The sequence below is a fragment of the Diadema antillarum genome, unplaced genomic scaffold (assembly GCF_040938485.1).
Source record: "Diadema antillarum isolate AM-2024a unplaced genomic scaffold, OU_Dant_1.0 seq00000512_RagTag, whole genome shotgun sequence".
Classification (NCBI taxonomy): Eukaryota; Metazoa; Echinodermata; class Echinoidea; order Diadematoida; family Diadematidae; genus Diadema; species Diadema antillarum.
In genome coordinates, this window is record NW_027271466.1 from 243,970 (window position 1) to 260,909 (window position 16,940).

A 16,940-nucleotide genomic window follows, 5' to 3' on the forward strand; every position below is an offset into this window, starting at 1 on the left:
TGACTTAGATGTCACATGCGTACAACAATATAAGGAAAATATAAAGAGAATTTCAAAAAATTTCATCTTTTGAAAAAAAGTACACATTCCCTTGACTCGTTACCGACATATGTTATGGGTAATATTATTCCCCCTGCCTTTAGAAAGAGGCAAGTCAAGTGGTCTTTTATTATGCGAAAAAAAAGTGAAAATATGTTGAATTTTCTTTACATTTTCTTTATACTGTTGTACGCATATGACTCACAAGCTTTAGTAGTCCCCTCATCCAGCGGTTCCAACACAAAAAAAATTAAAAATTAATAACTTCTGCATCGATTGTCCAATTTTCCTCAAACTTTCACTGATGTGTTCTACTTATATTGCTGCATTTTCTCAATCCTTATGTTTATGAAGGTGAACCTGCCCTTTAAGACAGTGCTTCTCAACCTTTTCTAACCCAAGGCAAGCTATAGCTCTTGCTTCTTTTGTTTTGCTTTGTTTTGTTTTATGCCAATTAGATCAAATGAGAATCTTTTTTAACCAATTATAGGCCGACATCGGGGTCCAACTTAGAGAACCTCGCGGCCCACCGGTTGAGAAGCGGTGCTTTAAGAGATGTTAACGTTCTCGTTGTCATTTGTCACTATACTGCAGAATTAGACAACTGCATGCTAACAAAATGGACCTAAGAGGGTAATAATGACGAAAATGCTTAACTACTCGGGCTACTCTCATCCTCTCTAGTCCACTGTTGCATAGAGCTCTAGAGCTGCGCTCTCCGAAATGTTTTCTTCTCCTGTGGTGCCCTGGTGCCCGTCAAAGGAGCCTCTTCCGTTTGAATTTCTATCTCTCTGCTTATTTACTTTCGCATAAAGTTCCTCGCACCCACGTGCCAACGGGAAACTATCCTCCTTCGGGAAATCTCCATCTCGCTTATCCACATTTACATAGAGTTCTACAGATGTTGTCTCGGCGCTATTTCCGTCTTTCGTTGTCTCTCCCTTCCTGCCGACGGAACAATTTTCCTTTGAACGTCCGTCTGTCTGCTTGTCCACTTTGGCGTACAGTTCATCGATCATACATGATGGAACAGAGTTATCCTCTTGGAGGAAATTTCCTCCTCTCATAATATCCACATTTACATAGAGATCTACAGGTGCTGTCTCGGCGCCATTTATGCTTGATTGGGTCTGTTCTTGCTCGCCAATGGAACTATTTTCTTTAGTCGACGTTCCATTTACCTGCTTGTCCACTTTGGCGTACAGTTCCTCAAGCTTACGTGCTGAAACAGTGCTATCCTTCTTTGGGAACTTATCGCCTGTCTTATCTACCGTTGCATAGAGTTCTTCTGTGGTGCTTTGGTGTGCTTCAGTGGAGTCATCTTTTTCAGAAAGTCCACCTCGTTTCTTCTGCACTTTGGCGTACAGCTGCTCGCATGTCCTTGGTGACGCAACAGAATTTGGGGCCATTTCTTCTGCGCTCTCATTGCTCTTGTAAACGCATCCTCTCCTGACAGACTGTTGGGGAGGATTCAGCTGGCTGTAGTCATCGGAGTCGAATGCCGAAGAAAAGTCCGTTGCATGGCCATGATGGTCGATAGTAGGACCCCTCGTAGATTTGAGTGAGTTATACTCTGTTGAGTCAAACAGACGGGCTTGCTTCATCGGAGTCCCTTGGCCAGATGTGACAGTGAAAGGGAATTTCAATTGTTCATATCCCTCATCTCCACTCGATGGCATTAGACGAGATGTTTCCAGTTGGCATTCTGCTCCAAGTGATTGGTCACTTGTAAAAGGTAGGTGTTCAATGGACGAGCCATGATTCCATCTGCCCTCTACCAAAACATTACTTTCTGAGATTCGTTGCGTTTCGGTAACTTTTCTGCGTACCTCGTCAGCATCCTGGTAAACGTGATCTTGATCGATTGCAGAGTTTTCAGCTCTTGCAGGGACGGGATATCCCTCAGAGCTAGCGGTATGGCTGACGGTAGGCATCAAGGTGTAAAGTGGGAAAGCAGCATTGTTAGCGCGACTACCAGGTCCAGGAGCTACGTCATTATCGGCCTGGTCTGGATGGGATGGTGGTTTATATCTACAATGAAAAATATCATAGTATATACGTGAAAAATGACATGGGAAAGAAATTACTGTCAACGAAACGTATCCTATGTTCAGATCTATTTATATCTCCAGGAGATCAGATCTCAGTTTAGAAACATTGCAGAATATCGACGAAACTAATATTTTTATGTGTGCATTATGTGAAACCGATATCCCAACAGTTTATTCGCCATTGCAATTTGAAAATTGACGAGCAACATGATTAATCAAATCAAAACGAATCACAACGGACAAGGACTTTTACAATGTAATCCCTGTAATCAATGCTATGTCATCAGAAGCTGAGTAAGATGCTGTGTGATTATCATGTTATGGTATGGTTCTTACGTAAAGAGATAATTTCAGCAACTTAACACTGTTTCCCTTCCCTCTCTCCCTCTCCCTCTTTCCGTATGTCAATCTGTCTGTCTGTCTGTCTCTCTCTCTCTTTCTCTTTATATATGCATATAATATATATAATATATAATATATATAATATATATATATATATATATATATATATATATATACATATTGAAACAAAGACAGGGAAAACTTTTGCCACTCTTTTTTTCCTCCACAGTTCTGTACACAATTTATTTTGCTCTTCTCTAATATTTTTCTCTGCGCTCAGAACGAAAAAGTAGTTTTATTTAATACCCTGACTTGTTCATGCATTCATTTGTTCATTTCGTTTCATTTTCCATCTGAAAAATTGGTTGATGAATGATTAAAGCTGGATCTTTAAAACGTATATGGCTTGTGACTCTCTCACACAATATCGGACCTCCACGTTATGTTCCATTCGACAGTCCGAGGGGCAAAATAATTTGCCTTCAGTACAGAGGACGGGATGATATCACAAACATTGCTCAGTAGGACTAACTCGTAGGTGAATCATAATCTAGTGATTCGCTAGGCATTCGCTGATTTATACGCTATAGTGTGACGGGGCTTTTTATCCGCTAAATTCAAGGCACTCTACTGCTGACGTTTTGCTAAATATTCTGAAGATGACTGAAATAGGGTGTTTCTCACACCAGTGTGACCAGAGTGACTGGTCAACAGTGTGACCAGCGGTCTTTAAGATGACTGAATCACTGACAAGAACTGACTTAAACCAGACAAACAGATTTAAAGAAAAGACTATACCTCTTTTTGCGATATAAACAGCAAGCCGTGATAAGGAAAAGCAGGCTGATGAATATCAGTATTGAAGCCGTCAGCGGTATCAGCAGATGGGGAACAGTTTCTAAAGGGTACAGAAATGGAGATACATTAGACGTTTGTCCTCATAATATGTCCATTATATTCATGTTTATTTAGTATCTTCCATTGTTTTACGCTTTATAACTGTCAAATATATTCATACCACTTTCTCCCTGTCCTGAAGTCGTTATGATAAAATCACACTCAATCAATAAATTATGTTCATTATTCCATAAGACTTTTTATGTTCGAACTTCTATTCCACCCATGTTTGTATAAACAGACAATCAAGCTGAGGAAGATATTACAGGTTGAAAGCTGCTACGACCCAGCTGGTATCCTACTACATCCATTGTCTTTAATCTTCTCGAGATGAAAGCGTTTGGTACACATTATCAGCATCATACCATTATATCTTTAGATACACAAACACACTCACACGCAGACACTCACTCACTCACGCACACAAACACACACACACACACACACACACACATAATGATTCATGTACTTGTATGACACTGCGAGTGTATGAAGTTGAGTGCCACACTAAACCTGTACTACATGATACAAATTTTAAGGATAACGACTTCACGTGTCTTACATCACATCGGATAATAACGACATAGTTAATCACATGAAGAAGTGCCAGTACTTTACTCTTTTCGAAAGCGCTAGTATACAAGACAAAATGATGTCAATGCCTGTGAACATGGTGAACGGGAGTTAGTGAACGGGAAGTTATGCATTCTGGAACTTGCAGTTTCCAGTTTACATTTAGTTCACTTATAAAGAGAAATTTTTATAAACATTAGCGGAACTCAAGAGAAGCTATTTGTAAGTCAGTGGATTAGGCTGCCGACATGTTAATCTTGAAGCTATATGTTTTGCTTTGTTTTGTTGTTGTTGTTGTTGTTGTTGTTGTTGTTTTTACATCAGTAGTGCGCCCATCATTGCCAAGCCATTTCTTGGCCCTTCGAGGAGGACTAAAACAGAAGTCTGCGAGTGTACTTTACTTGCTTTCAAGCATCTAACCCGATATTTAAATTCTCATGCATTATGCAGGAGTCCGGCAGGTTCTTATAGAGAACAGGTGAAGTAATGGAAATACTCAACACACACACACACACACACACACACACACACACACACACACACACACATTTAGGAAACGACAAGCATCAATTGAAGGTCGAGTAGGTTTTGATAGCAGCTTCACATGAAGGCGTCTATATATCTGTACAATACTTTATATTCCAGTAAATTTACGTTCAACTGCTTGACAAATTGGGATAGATGCGTTCCACACTGGTTGGTGTGTCGAAGTGTTGTCATTGGATGACGCCACACACTGCAATGTAGCACTGCCACCGATGACGTAACCTTCATCACAGTCCAAGGTTACTATGGATCCAAGCCGCGTGGTGTTCAAAGCCCATTTTCCGTGCGAGACGTCACCAGGATGACCACATTTCGGTGTATTACCTTGTACTGAGAGAATGATTATGGAAGGCATTGTGAATGCCCCGGTAAATGACGTGGTTAATCCTATGTAGAAGGCAAGATTATAATTCTAAGCACTCTCATATTTGTCTGCTGACAATCGTGCATGCCAACATATCTATAGTCCTTCTCAGTGTATAACGCCGTGCCCAATGAAAAGTGAAGAAAGATTCAATGCTCTATCTCAACATGTTTTTTTTTCTCGAAAAATCAATGAAACTCGTAGGCCTATACAATTCGCGTACATTACGCTCTAAAATGCTTTGCATCTATTTGTAATTACAAGTTCTCACCTCAACTAGTCCATATAATAAGGATGACTGAACTGTATACCTGAATGGCATTATTATATGATAATAGTTGCAGTATAATGTTTACGAACATTTAACGCCCTTCAGAAGTTTCCTCAATTTCAGCACAATTATGCTTGCACGTAAAGCAATGAAGACATTGTATTAAAGGGAAAATCAAGTTCAAATAAAAGTTAGTCTGATAAGAAAGAGTAAAATATTACGAGTTCAACGGTATAATTCTGATCGAAATCGGATGAAAAATAAGGCAGTTATGGCATTTTGAAGTTTCGCTATTTTCTTGTGTGTGTGTGGGGGGGGGACATTTCTTGAACAGTCAATATCATGCAAATGGCAAGGTGAGCATGTCATTCCCTCAAAACCTACCATATAGTTTGTAGATAAAATTGTGAAATTTCCAGTTTTTCATTCAAACGAAATTATGCCCGAGGCTCAAATCCTCGTATATCTAACTGATCTGTAGTTATTCAACCAGGAATAACATCAATATTATTTCAGACTTCAATGACAGAAACATTGAATTTGAGTCTTTTTTTGTACACGATCAATGGATAATTGTGAGGGTATGGTCAGCTCACTCATTTGCATAATTATCATTCACTGTACAAGAACTGTTTTGCAGAAATTAGCAAACTGCAAAATGTCATAACTTATTCATTTTTCATCCGATTTCAGTAAATTTCTTACCGTTGATCTCGAAAATATTACTCTTTGTTATCAGGCTAACTTTTATTTGGACTAGATTTCCTCTTTTACTTCTATACCTCTTGTCTCTCTTCTTCATTCTCTCTCTCCCTCTCGGCGTGCATAAGCATCTTTACTCGATTCCCGATTGTTAATAATCACAAATGTTTAACTTTTATAGTTTTTCTCCTTTATTGTCAGCAAAAGCCCACATATTTTCATAAATCTCTGGAATAAAGTTCCCTCTCTGTTTGACGACTACAGCATAAGGTCCTTCTTCAAGTTGTCGTACCATTTAATGGGCACATTATTACCTTCAACTGGTCGACAAGATGGGGTTGATGAGTGAGCGGGTGGACCATTGTTGGAAGGGTCGGTGCACAACAATGTTGCACTACCATTGAGGATATAACCATCATCGCAGTGCAGGGTGAATACTGTGTATCCATTCAGTGTCGTATTTGAATGCCATTTTCCGTGCGATGCGTTACCAGGGTGATCACAATTTGACTCGTTTTCAGGAAGGGACGGAATGTCTATCGCAGACATTGGAATTTGTGAAAGTTGATATCACAAAATTAGTAGAACCAGGGACAATTCAAGTATATAAGGTATATCACGATATAAACGTAATTCTACAAACAATATTGATAATCCTCGCTGTTGTTAACGACCTTATACTATAATGGCAATTCTGAAAATCAAATAATTTCATTTAACGACACTGGTGGGCAGTTAGTTTGATGTAAGTGTGATATAATTTTCTTTTATATCTATTAAAATGTAGTGTTATTGTGGTTGCTGTAATGAAATAATAACAAATCTATAAATGTCCCAGTGCAAAGCCACAGCTCTATTTCATGCATAGAAATAGAGAGACACAGGTGTTCGTTAATGGGTGTATGTGGAGCTCCCCCTCTGTCTGTCAGTATCAACATGATCAATACCAACGTAAGCCAGAATGGGCAAAGGATAGATTATGATATAACCAGTCTTTTTTTCTTTTTTAAGAGGCTATATCACTCTGAAGAATTTTCCACATTCAAGAAGTTTCTCTTTGGAGTGTCATTTGGTTGCACTAATTCGATTGCACATACAATAGGCGGTATATAGGCGGTATTAAACTAGGCGGTAAATTCGTCGAATTTCTATATTTTAGAAATAGGGGTGTGTATACAGTATTATCAATAAAAAATATAATACATCAAGACATTATTACATGATTTAGATTTTGTTATGACATTAAACTCCTGAAAGTCATCATTTAATTCTGATATTTAATTTGCTCGCCACTTTCAAATCGTAGTCCGATTCTGAGCCCCTTGTTTGTAAAACTATTCCGTGTATTAAGGCTATGTGAACGTCAAATGGAAACGTTGTCTGATAGGTTGCATATCTACTTTCAACTGCTAGGCAATAAGGGGTTGATGCGTTCCAGACAAGGGAAGATGTCGTTCGACCATCATCAGACATGTCCATGGACTGCATACACAGCAAGGTTGCACTGCCATTCAGCACATAACCATCGTCACAGTCCAGGGTTACCATAGATCCAAGCAGCGTGTTGTTTGAATCCCATTTTCCGTGTGTTACATTACCAGGGTGACCACATGTTGACTTGTTACCTGGATGGGAGAGAATGCCTACAAAACACAATATGACTGATTAAGGAAATCAGGGGTAGATGGACAACATCATTAATATTCAAATTCATGACATTCTTCCGTCGAGATGTACGTCGATGTAGGGCAATTTGTCATTCAGTTGCAATGAAAACATCTCGACGGAAGAATTTCATGAATTTGAATTATTACGCAGTACCCGCTGCATGCTGTAAGGATTAGAACCAACACTTGGTGTCGGGCGGAAGCTCGGTAGTCTAGTGGAGATGACGCCTGTCCGGAGATCAGGAGGTCGTAGGTTCGAATCCTGCTCGAGTATGTACGCCCATGAGGGCTACAACTAAAGACAATTATTACCATTACATTAGTATTATATATCATTAGTATAATTATTATAGAGTATAAGACATCGAGACATTGTTAAAGACTTAGTTTTTTTTCTGAGTGTTTTGCTATGACAACACGCTCCCGAAAGTCATCATTTAATTATGATATTTAACTTGCCCGCCACTTTCAAATCATAGTCCGATTCTGAGCCCCTTGTTTGTAAAACTATTCCATGTATTAAGGCTATGTGAACGTCAAAAGGAAACGTTGTCTGATAGGTGGCATATTTACTTTCAACTGCCTGGCAATAAGGGGTTGATGCGTTCCAGACAAGGGAAGAATTCGTTCGACCATCATCAGACAAGTACAATGACTGCATACACAGCAAGGTTGCACTTCCATTCAGCACATAACCATCGTCACAGTCCAGGGTTACCATGGATCCAAGCAGCGTGTTGTTTGAATCCCATTTTCCGTGTGTTACGTTACCAGGGTGACTACATGTTGACTTGTTACCTGGATGGGAGAGAATGCCTACAAAACACAATATGACTAATTATGGAAATCAGGGGTAGATGCACGACATCATTAATATTCAAATTCACGACATTCTTCCGTCGATACGCAGTACCCGCTGCATGCTGTAAGGATTAGAACCAACACTTGCTGTCGGGCGGAAGCTCGGTGGTCTAGTGGAGATGACGCCTGTCCTGAGATCAGGAGGTAGTGGGTTCGAATCCTGCTCGAGTATGTACGCCCATGATGGCTACAACTAAAACTATCAATTCAGTGTATATTTACATCGATGTAAGGCGATTTGTCAATAAGTTTCAATCATTATTCTTTCTGTGTGTTCTCGTCTGTGTTTGTGCTCCAATTTGTGTGTGTCCACAAGTAATTTTAAGATCAATGGGGGAGGAGAAGGAGGGATTAGAGGTGAGAGAAACGTTGGATTACATGTCTAGAAGAACAGGACAATGCCAACACGAGAAAAAACAATATTCTGCCGACTAATTCTTTCAGAATACAATTATGTTCATTAAGATTGTTTGTTACTGCTAGGAAATGAATTAAAAACGTTTCGATTACGTGCCTGTGGTTGATGCTTGTGATTACGAAGGTTAGCTCTTTCTAAAACGCAAAACTTGTACATCTGAGGCTACGTTAATCCGAAAGTGAAAGAGACTTCGTTGAATAATAGGAATATTTATTGCAGTCATCCTCAGTGGAATCACATCTGTTTGATATATTGTATAAAAAGGAATACATACTTCTTCTTCTTCATCATCTTCTTGTTCCCTTTCTAAATCTTTCAGTACTTTTGATGAATTGTTGCGCTATAGAAGTTGACACTATTACTGTCATTATTGGTATAATTGTATTTATCTTTCTGTATTATAAGAACACAGATATGCAGACTACTCTGAGATCTATTTTCCACCATAATTGCATTTATAATTCAGTCAAACAGAAGAATATATATCCTCTCGACTATATAGGCTATCATTCACGCAGTGCACTGGCTCATACACTCTTAAGGCACAATGTTGTCCAGATGTACAGAAATTTCTTCATAGTGACATACAGAATAGTTCCTCTGCAATTTCCTTGAAATACATGTAAGCGAATACCTTCATAATATACATGTACATTTAAGTGACTGACTGCGAAATATCGTCTTCTTCTTTTCAGATGAAACGTTCCAAATGTTCCAAATGTTACTGTCCGTTATTTTTGCCTTTGTCTTCTCCAGTATTCGTTGTTTCTCTCATAATTTTACTGATGAAAATAACATAATCCATTTTGTGCTACTTAACTTAATCTTGATAGAGTAGATCACTGCGTTGAATCTTTAACAGTCCATTCTGTTTACATACATTGAGTTCCTGCAACAAGTTGCTTCGAAAAGATCAAGCTCTTTGGTTTATTGCAAAACCCCTGTGCTCTCAACACATTCAAATGTCAGATTCAGATTACTCTAATACACAACTTTGTGTAGGTTTCATTTTCTTGCCATAAACACTTATTACGCTGGAATTGGTTGTGACTTCAACTGAGCCGAGTGGTCGCGGACACCTATCTACTTTTATCAGTGTAACTTGGACTTGTTACTACACAATCCAAATGGATTGTATTTTCAGAAAATCTAACTAAGAGTGTACGAAAAAGGACTCACTGTCAACCGCTTCGCAAGATGGGAGCGACGAGTTCCAAACCGGAAAGTAAGTCGACCTTCCAGGTAGTCCTACACACTGCAGTGACGCGGTGCCATTTATGACGTAATCTTTATCGCAAGTGAGGGTTACTATGGAGCCAAACCATGTCATGTTGGTATCCCATTGTCCGTGTTGGATAATGTCAAGTTGCTCGCAAAACCCGTAGGAAACTACATCAAAGGCAACCATAAATTACTTCAATTAGTATGAAGGTATGATGATGCACAAAAACGTAATTTGAATGAACATTACGCGAGCTGCTTGTATTGGAGAATGTCTATTGGTTGTCAAAGTTATGAAGAAAACTAGATATAAAGTCCGCCAAACAACCACATATTCATAAGGTTAAATGATGTACAAGAACTTCCTTGGAATCACCCTATCAAGTCGATCGCAAAAGCCGGAGGAAACTACATCACAGACAACGATAAATTACTTAATTTGTATGAAGGTTTGATGCACAAAACCGTATTTTGAATCACCATTATGCAAGCTGCTTGTATTGGAGAATGTTTAAGTGGTTGCCAGAGCCATAGAAAACTAGATATAAAGTCAACCAAACAACCACTATTCATAAGGTTGAATGATGTAAAAAAAAATGCAAGACCTTCCTTGGAATCACCCTATCATGGCATTACAGAAACTCGTCTGGACTTTTAATACCGAATGCTCAAAGAACATGACGCAGAAAACAGGTCAATCAATGATTATGATCTCGTCGTGTTCACTGCCGCATTACATTATGTCTCTGCATATTTTATAGTTTATGCCTGAAAACCATCCGATAATTTTTGTTAGCATCCAACTCGAGACGGTAAGATCATGTGTGCAGGACGATGGCCATGGTTTTAAAATACTGTGTTACATAGTGAGGTCATGAACACAGAATTTAAAGTAAAAATCAACAACTATAATGAAATAGACACAAATATCATGGAAAATTTCAGGAAAAAACACACCATATCGTTGAATGGGTGGAAGCAATGAGATTATGATAAACAATGGATTACACGTTAACTGTTTCAATTTGAGATTTTTTTCTCCAAGTGGCAGATAGAAATATGGTCGTAAACATGTATTTATAAAAAAAGGCATCTCAAACAAATGTCAAAGTAAATTGCTTTTCCTGCGTTCCCGTTTTTGTTTTTGTTTGTGTGTGTGGGTGTGTGTGTGTGTGTGTGTGTGTGTTTGTTTTATTAGCCAGCCCCGGCTGTATATCTCCCGCCTCCCACTTAAAGATTCAACATTTTCCTGTCCAACTTTACTTTTGTCTTATATGTAAAAAAAAAAAAAAAAAAAAAAAAGGGGGGGGGGGGGGGGGGGGCTAAGATAGGACGAGATGAGAAATTACATAAAGAATAAACACAACTCCCATTTCCGAGGGTTCCGTCTAGAGATTCTTCCCGTCTATAGCAGGGTGGTTGGGGATGTGGGTGGAGGTTACCATTGAATCCCCGGTCCGCTGCGCCACACCTTCCCCCGACACCTTTCCCCCGCCATAAGCATTAAATAAAAACAACAACAACAACAACAACAACAAAAACACACACACAAAACACACAACAAAACAAAACAGAAAGCACACGTTAAACGGATAGAGTAGGAGATGCTTTGAGTTGGAGTCTGTGTGCTCAATGACATGATAATCTTCATTATGCCTTAAAGTTTTCAATTGTACAATCGCTTCTAACACGTTCCACGAATCTGGCTACCTGTCTCGCAGTCGTACTTGCCCAATGTCAGTTCCGCGACGTCAGCATCCCACTCATAACTCCATGTTTCGAGTCAATGGAGTGACTGTTGTCTTTATTTTTGACACTTTTTTCTCTGACCTAATTCAGTCATGCATATAATTTACATTAACGATAAGTACAGTTTGAGATGGCCAAGTAATCAAACCGCAATTCAAGTAATTATTTATCGTTCTTCCAAACACGTCCCGCGAATTATTTTTTCTATTCTGCCAGGACTTGTGTACAACATTAGATTTGCTTTTAAACATAACATAACTGAAAACTATGGGAACAGTATACCAGCTAGTGTTTTCTTTTTAAATGTTAATCTTAAAGAGATGTCTTAGAGGCAATTAGCATGAATAACATTGGAAAGTTCTACATGACAAGTGTATTTTGAAACTGCTCGTGTGCATTTTTTGTTGTTGTTGTTGTTTGGGGGGAGGGGATTCCCTAAGACAATATTTTGTAAAAAATGAAAGAAAATTGGAAGATGAAAAGATAATTTTCGATCTAGTAATGGAACAATATTTCAGAAAGACCAAAAGGGAAAAATCCATATATGTGATTTTTATTTTGAACATAATATGCATAAAATACAACGTTTACTTCTGAAGTTTATGGCAATGAGCATTGAAAGTTAGCCAGTATGACAAAGAAGAAATTGCTTAGACACAATTATTTTTTTTTAAAGTTGGCTTGCCATATACTCCAGCCATCTTGCACTACAGGCCTCACACCTGTAAATCAAATGGAACGTCCCTGACCGCTTCACAAAATCGTACCAAAGATACTAAAATAAACGAAGAAAAAAATAATAAAAAATAAAAAATGCAGTTTGGCAAAAAACTGAATATCTGCAGATATCAAGCATGAATTCCTCAACAAACTTCATTTTGGTCAGAAGATGAAAGCTTCTCTCATGGAATTTGAAGGGACTATGTTTGATTGGGTGCATGTATAATGAAAATAGGTGATATTTTGAGTGAAAAGAACATAACAATGGATCGATATTATAAAATTGATTCCAATCTACAAGCTAGGAATGAACATCTAGAGTGTTCTATGTGAAAGTATCTTGTAGGTTAATGAATGCCTCGAACGGAAATCCTTATAGACCATCAATTTCAAACTTACAAAGAATTTTTGTCAGGATATAATTGCATAAAACTCACCAGTAAATGCATAATACAGATCAAATCCAGATTGCAGGTCGGACATGCTTGGACATGACCACTGTTGAAGAAACCGGTAACCTCGATGAGAGAAAATGCGATCAAGTGTCTCTGTCAAGTCTGTTGACAAGCACGAGCATGCTCCTTGGTGTATAACGGCTAAACCTGCAACTTTTCTTCGCCCTCGACATATTGAGACGCATTCCATTTCACTCTCCACGTTTGACTTCGACAGGTTCTGAAAAGGACTGTAGTCTTGCAAGGGGGGTGGTTTCACAAAGCATCCAAGAAAACCTGGTTCTGAGAGAAAACAATGCATACCGTATGATGAAGTTTCTGATAGATGAAGAATAAACCATGTTCTTAGAATATCGATTAATTATCATAACATTCTGTTTTCATTAACCAGGTAATATAGTTGTTACGGCATTCACTCCATCATAAGCTAATCAATCAAACAAGCAAACAGAAAGCTGCGTTTGCCTTCTTGTGTTTCTCATCAAATAAATGCATAATTTTGAAAATTAAAAAAAAAATCATAAAGCGTTTCTAATGCTGTATTGTGGGAGGACTTACGCACGTTTCGGAGGGTGATCTGATGTTGGTAACGAATATGGGTTTCATGTTGCATGATGCGCAAACACATTTTTCATTCTTTAAATCTATGAGCAAGTGAAACAATTTTTAAAATCTTTGCTTCACACAGGCAGTGTAAGATCCATAATGTATTTGAATAGCAATATTTCTTCACCTCGGCATTTCAGCTTCACGGCACTGTTAGAAGGGCATTTTGCACTTGTCCACGAACAGTCTATTAAATTTCGCGTATCTGTGGAATGAAATTTTAGCAAATAACCAAATAGACATTAACCATTTCTAATCATCATTAAGAAGTATTCTATCCTTTTAACCTGCTTAAATCTATAAGTGATTTCAGTGTATTTTCACATTCCTAAACATATGAAAATGAATATAATTTCAGTCCATTTCAGATTCAAATGAGATCGCGATTTATGCTGTTTTGCTGTTCTTGCAGGTCATAAAAATAATGTATGATTATTGTTTGCAAATGTGTACCTTGCGCCCTTTATCAATGGTGTTGTAACAGTGTATAGTATTTTGCCTTGTACTTACTTGCCTACGGGAAGGTAGTAACCGTTAAATGTTCACATGCTTTCATTTTAAATCAACAGAAATAAAGTAGGTTATATGTTAAATGCCAAACTTCATTTCTTTTAACTATGATTCAAGGTTGCTATTCGAAGTACGATTACAATAATATCTCACACAGTTTGCAAAACTCTGAAAACCTACGAAAATGAAATATATACGTACGATCGAATACTGGAAATCTGGATAATATAAGCATGTCCAAAGGAATCGATTTGTAAATGATATGAAGAGATTGGAGGCAAAAATTGATAAATGCCATTTCCAAGGTTTTAAAGTTTAATGCCATTAAATAGAGAAAAAAATATATATATTTTTTTGTGATGACAGTGCACTCGTCTTTCTTGAGGACTATGATATTTTAAAGTGGAACGCTTGTTACGACTATCAACTATTGTTAGAATCGGGTGATCATTTCATGAACCGTTTTTTTTTTGGGGGGGGGAGGGAACTTACAAATATACTTTGTTGGCTACTGCTCACAATATAATAGATGAATTAATGATAATTTACCTATTTTGTAGTTAGGACAACCCCAAAAATTCAAATACGAAAAAGCAATATCAATTTTTGAATTCTACTACAACAAAACCCGCAACTAAAACGGTCAATGTTGTCGATGCTGTAATTCATTTTTTTTTTATATGAAATGAAGTGTAGGATGTTGCTTGCGAACAAGCCCTAAATAAATACATCGGATGCTGACCTGAGTTGTTGCCTACAACATAATACTAAAACCATAGAACCATAATGAAAATGCTGTTTTGCTACTTTGCGTAATTTGAAGTGATCACGAAGGTATGTTTTCACATTTTTTATATATTTGTTTGTTTTTGTTTTTTCATTTTGAGTCCTCCGTAGAATCGAGGTGTGCGACTTTTTGTTGGTTTTGTGATGCACGGTCGCATAATATTGCATTTCTTACACACATTTGCTATACACTGTAAACCCAATCGACACGGATTATACGCAAATTTTGATACCAATACTGTGTGAACATTTCCAATAAAAATGCAGGGACCACTAACAGTCAAATAAAAAAAAAACAGGGGTAAGTAAAAACAACTAAAAAAAAACTGAAATTACCTTGAGGACAACTACTTTTGGCACTGATCCATTTCGGTTCGTTGCTGCGTTGCTGCGTTGAAAAAGAAACATTCTGAGAAGCAGGGAAGCCGAGTTCTCTGCAGGTCGAATCAGCAATCTGTTTCGAAAATCCATCACTGCAGACAACGCTGTCTGGGGCTGATCCCAAAACTGCAAAGCCCTCGAGAGGAGAATGTCCCCCGATGAGCTTCACAACAGGTTCATCTAATGTATATTCGAACAAATTAATTCTTTATTCATGAGCGTGTGAATGGCATTGACGTCAGGTCTTTTAAAAGACACAGATCATCTGCCCAAAATCATTTACTACTCAACCAGTCATCAACCAGTCATACGTCGACGATAGTAAATAATCCCAAGGAAGAGCTTAAGAAGTAGCTATCACATAATAACAAGGAATGGATGATTCGAAGCTATTGCATATCGCATCATTCTGAATTCAGATTCAGATTTTATTCCGTTTGTTGTATTGAACATCTTTCAAACGAAATACAGCCACGTTTACATTTACCAAAAACAATGAGATGTATATTCAGCACATTCAAACAAGCGAAAGTAATCATGCAATCATCTGATAGCAAAATGGAAACGTTTCAGAGATGTCGATTTGAGCAATCTAAAGCTAAACCTGCAACTTTTCTAGATCTAAAGAGAAATAACCGGAGATCTAATTGGTTCATGGCAGATTAATTGGTGGGATTGGAATGCGGGAGACACTCGGAGAAATGGTTTGGAGAGATTACAGCCAGTATATTTGCACTATTGTTTGCATGCATATGATTTTATATTTTTAACTCCGCACAATTATAACTGTTAGCAATATTTAACCATCATCACTTCATAAGACCTGTATGTAATTTTTGAAGTTTCGATATTCTGAGATGAATAAATCATTTTTGTTTTTGTTTACACGTATATCACATTTGTTCAGTATGCGTTCATGAACTATTCTTTCATGTTTTATGTTTTAGAGTATGCTTTTCATTGCGTTACTCATATAGGGGCCTAGATCACACATACTTAAGGCTGTCACGAAATGTGTTGATAGATAAAACAGTTTTATTTGTGTTTTTATTATATTTTATATATATTTTTATATCTCTTAATATGAAACAGACAAGGATAATATGAGACCATGCATTACAAAACCAACACAAAGTCGCACCCCTTGATTTTACATAAAGATTCAGAAAATGTGAGACGGGTCAACCAAGTCAATCTTGAGTTTTTCATGTTTTCCTAAAAAGCTATCTTTCTTCTACATTATTCCTGAAAATCCGTTGAACACTCTTCACTTTCAACTCTAATAACCTTTGGAAAGATAATGCTGCTGCTTAGAAAGTTGGCATAATTCATGTACAGAATGTGTTAATAGAGCATGCCTAATTTCAGCTTAATTTGATAATCTCTTCATTGTTGTTGCACCGGTGGTTTACATTGCATTTTTGTCCCAATTATCGCACAGCTAGCATGGTTTAGTGAAGATTAAAGGGATAGTGCATTATTGGTGGAGATGAGAATTGGGCTTTTAACTTTTTGTGAGATACCAAGAAAACACTTATGAAATAGTACAGAGCATACCATTTTAAGAGGAATTCAAAGTTTATTTGATGAAAATCAGGTTTGGAATGGCTGAAACATCCAAAAACAAAGTAAAACAAAGCGTTCGTAATAAAATGTGGGTCCCACACTTTATTGAATCACTTTGTTTTGGATATCTCAGCCATTTCAAAACCAATTTTCATCAAATAAACGTTGAATTCCTCATGGAATTACATGCTCTTTCATATTTCATAAGAGGTTTC

At 37.6% G+C, this 16,940-nt stretch overlaps 1 protein-coding gene, 1 long non-coding RNA gene and 1 other non-coding gene across 3 annotated transcripts; 1 reads left to right on the forward strand and 2 right to left on the reverse strand.

Annotated features, from left to right (window-relative positions):
- Positions 1-483: 483 nt before the first annotated feature.
- Positions 484-3,291, reverse strand: LOC139734189 (uncharacterized). Its single transcript, XM_071644993.1, has 2 exons — positions 3,231-3,291; positions 484-2,070 (listed from the first exon to the last, which is right to left on the reverse strand). The coding sequence occupies exon 2, from the start codon at positions 1,971-1,973 to the stop codon at positions 720-722; it is 1,254 nt and encodes a 417-aa protein (XP_071501094.1). The 5' UTR covers positions 1,974-2,070; positions 3,231-3,291; the 3' UTR covers positions 484-719.
- A 4,362-nt stretch (positions 3,292-7,653) lies between these two features.
- On the forward strand, positions 7,654-7,726 carry Trnas-gga (transfer RNA serine (anticodon GGA)). The gene has a single exon. It is a non-coding gene; the product is annotated as a tRNA-Ser (tRNA).
- A 2,258-nt stretch (positions 7,727-9,984) lies between these two features.
- On the reverse strand, positions 9,985-13,682 carry LOC139734124 (uncharacterized). Its single transcript, XR_011711137.1, has 3 exons — positions 13,610-13,682; positions 12,859-13,158; positions 9,985-10,120 (listed from the first exon to the last, which is right to left on the reverse strand). It is a non-coding gene; the product is annotated as an uncharacterized lncRNA (long non-coding RNA).
- Between the last annotated feature and the right edge of the window lie 3,258 nt (positions 13,683-16,940).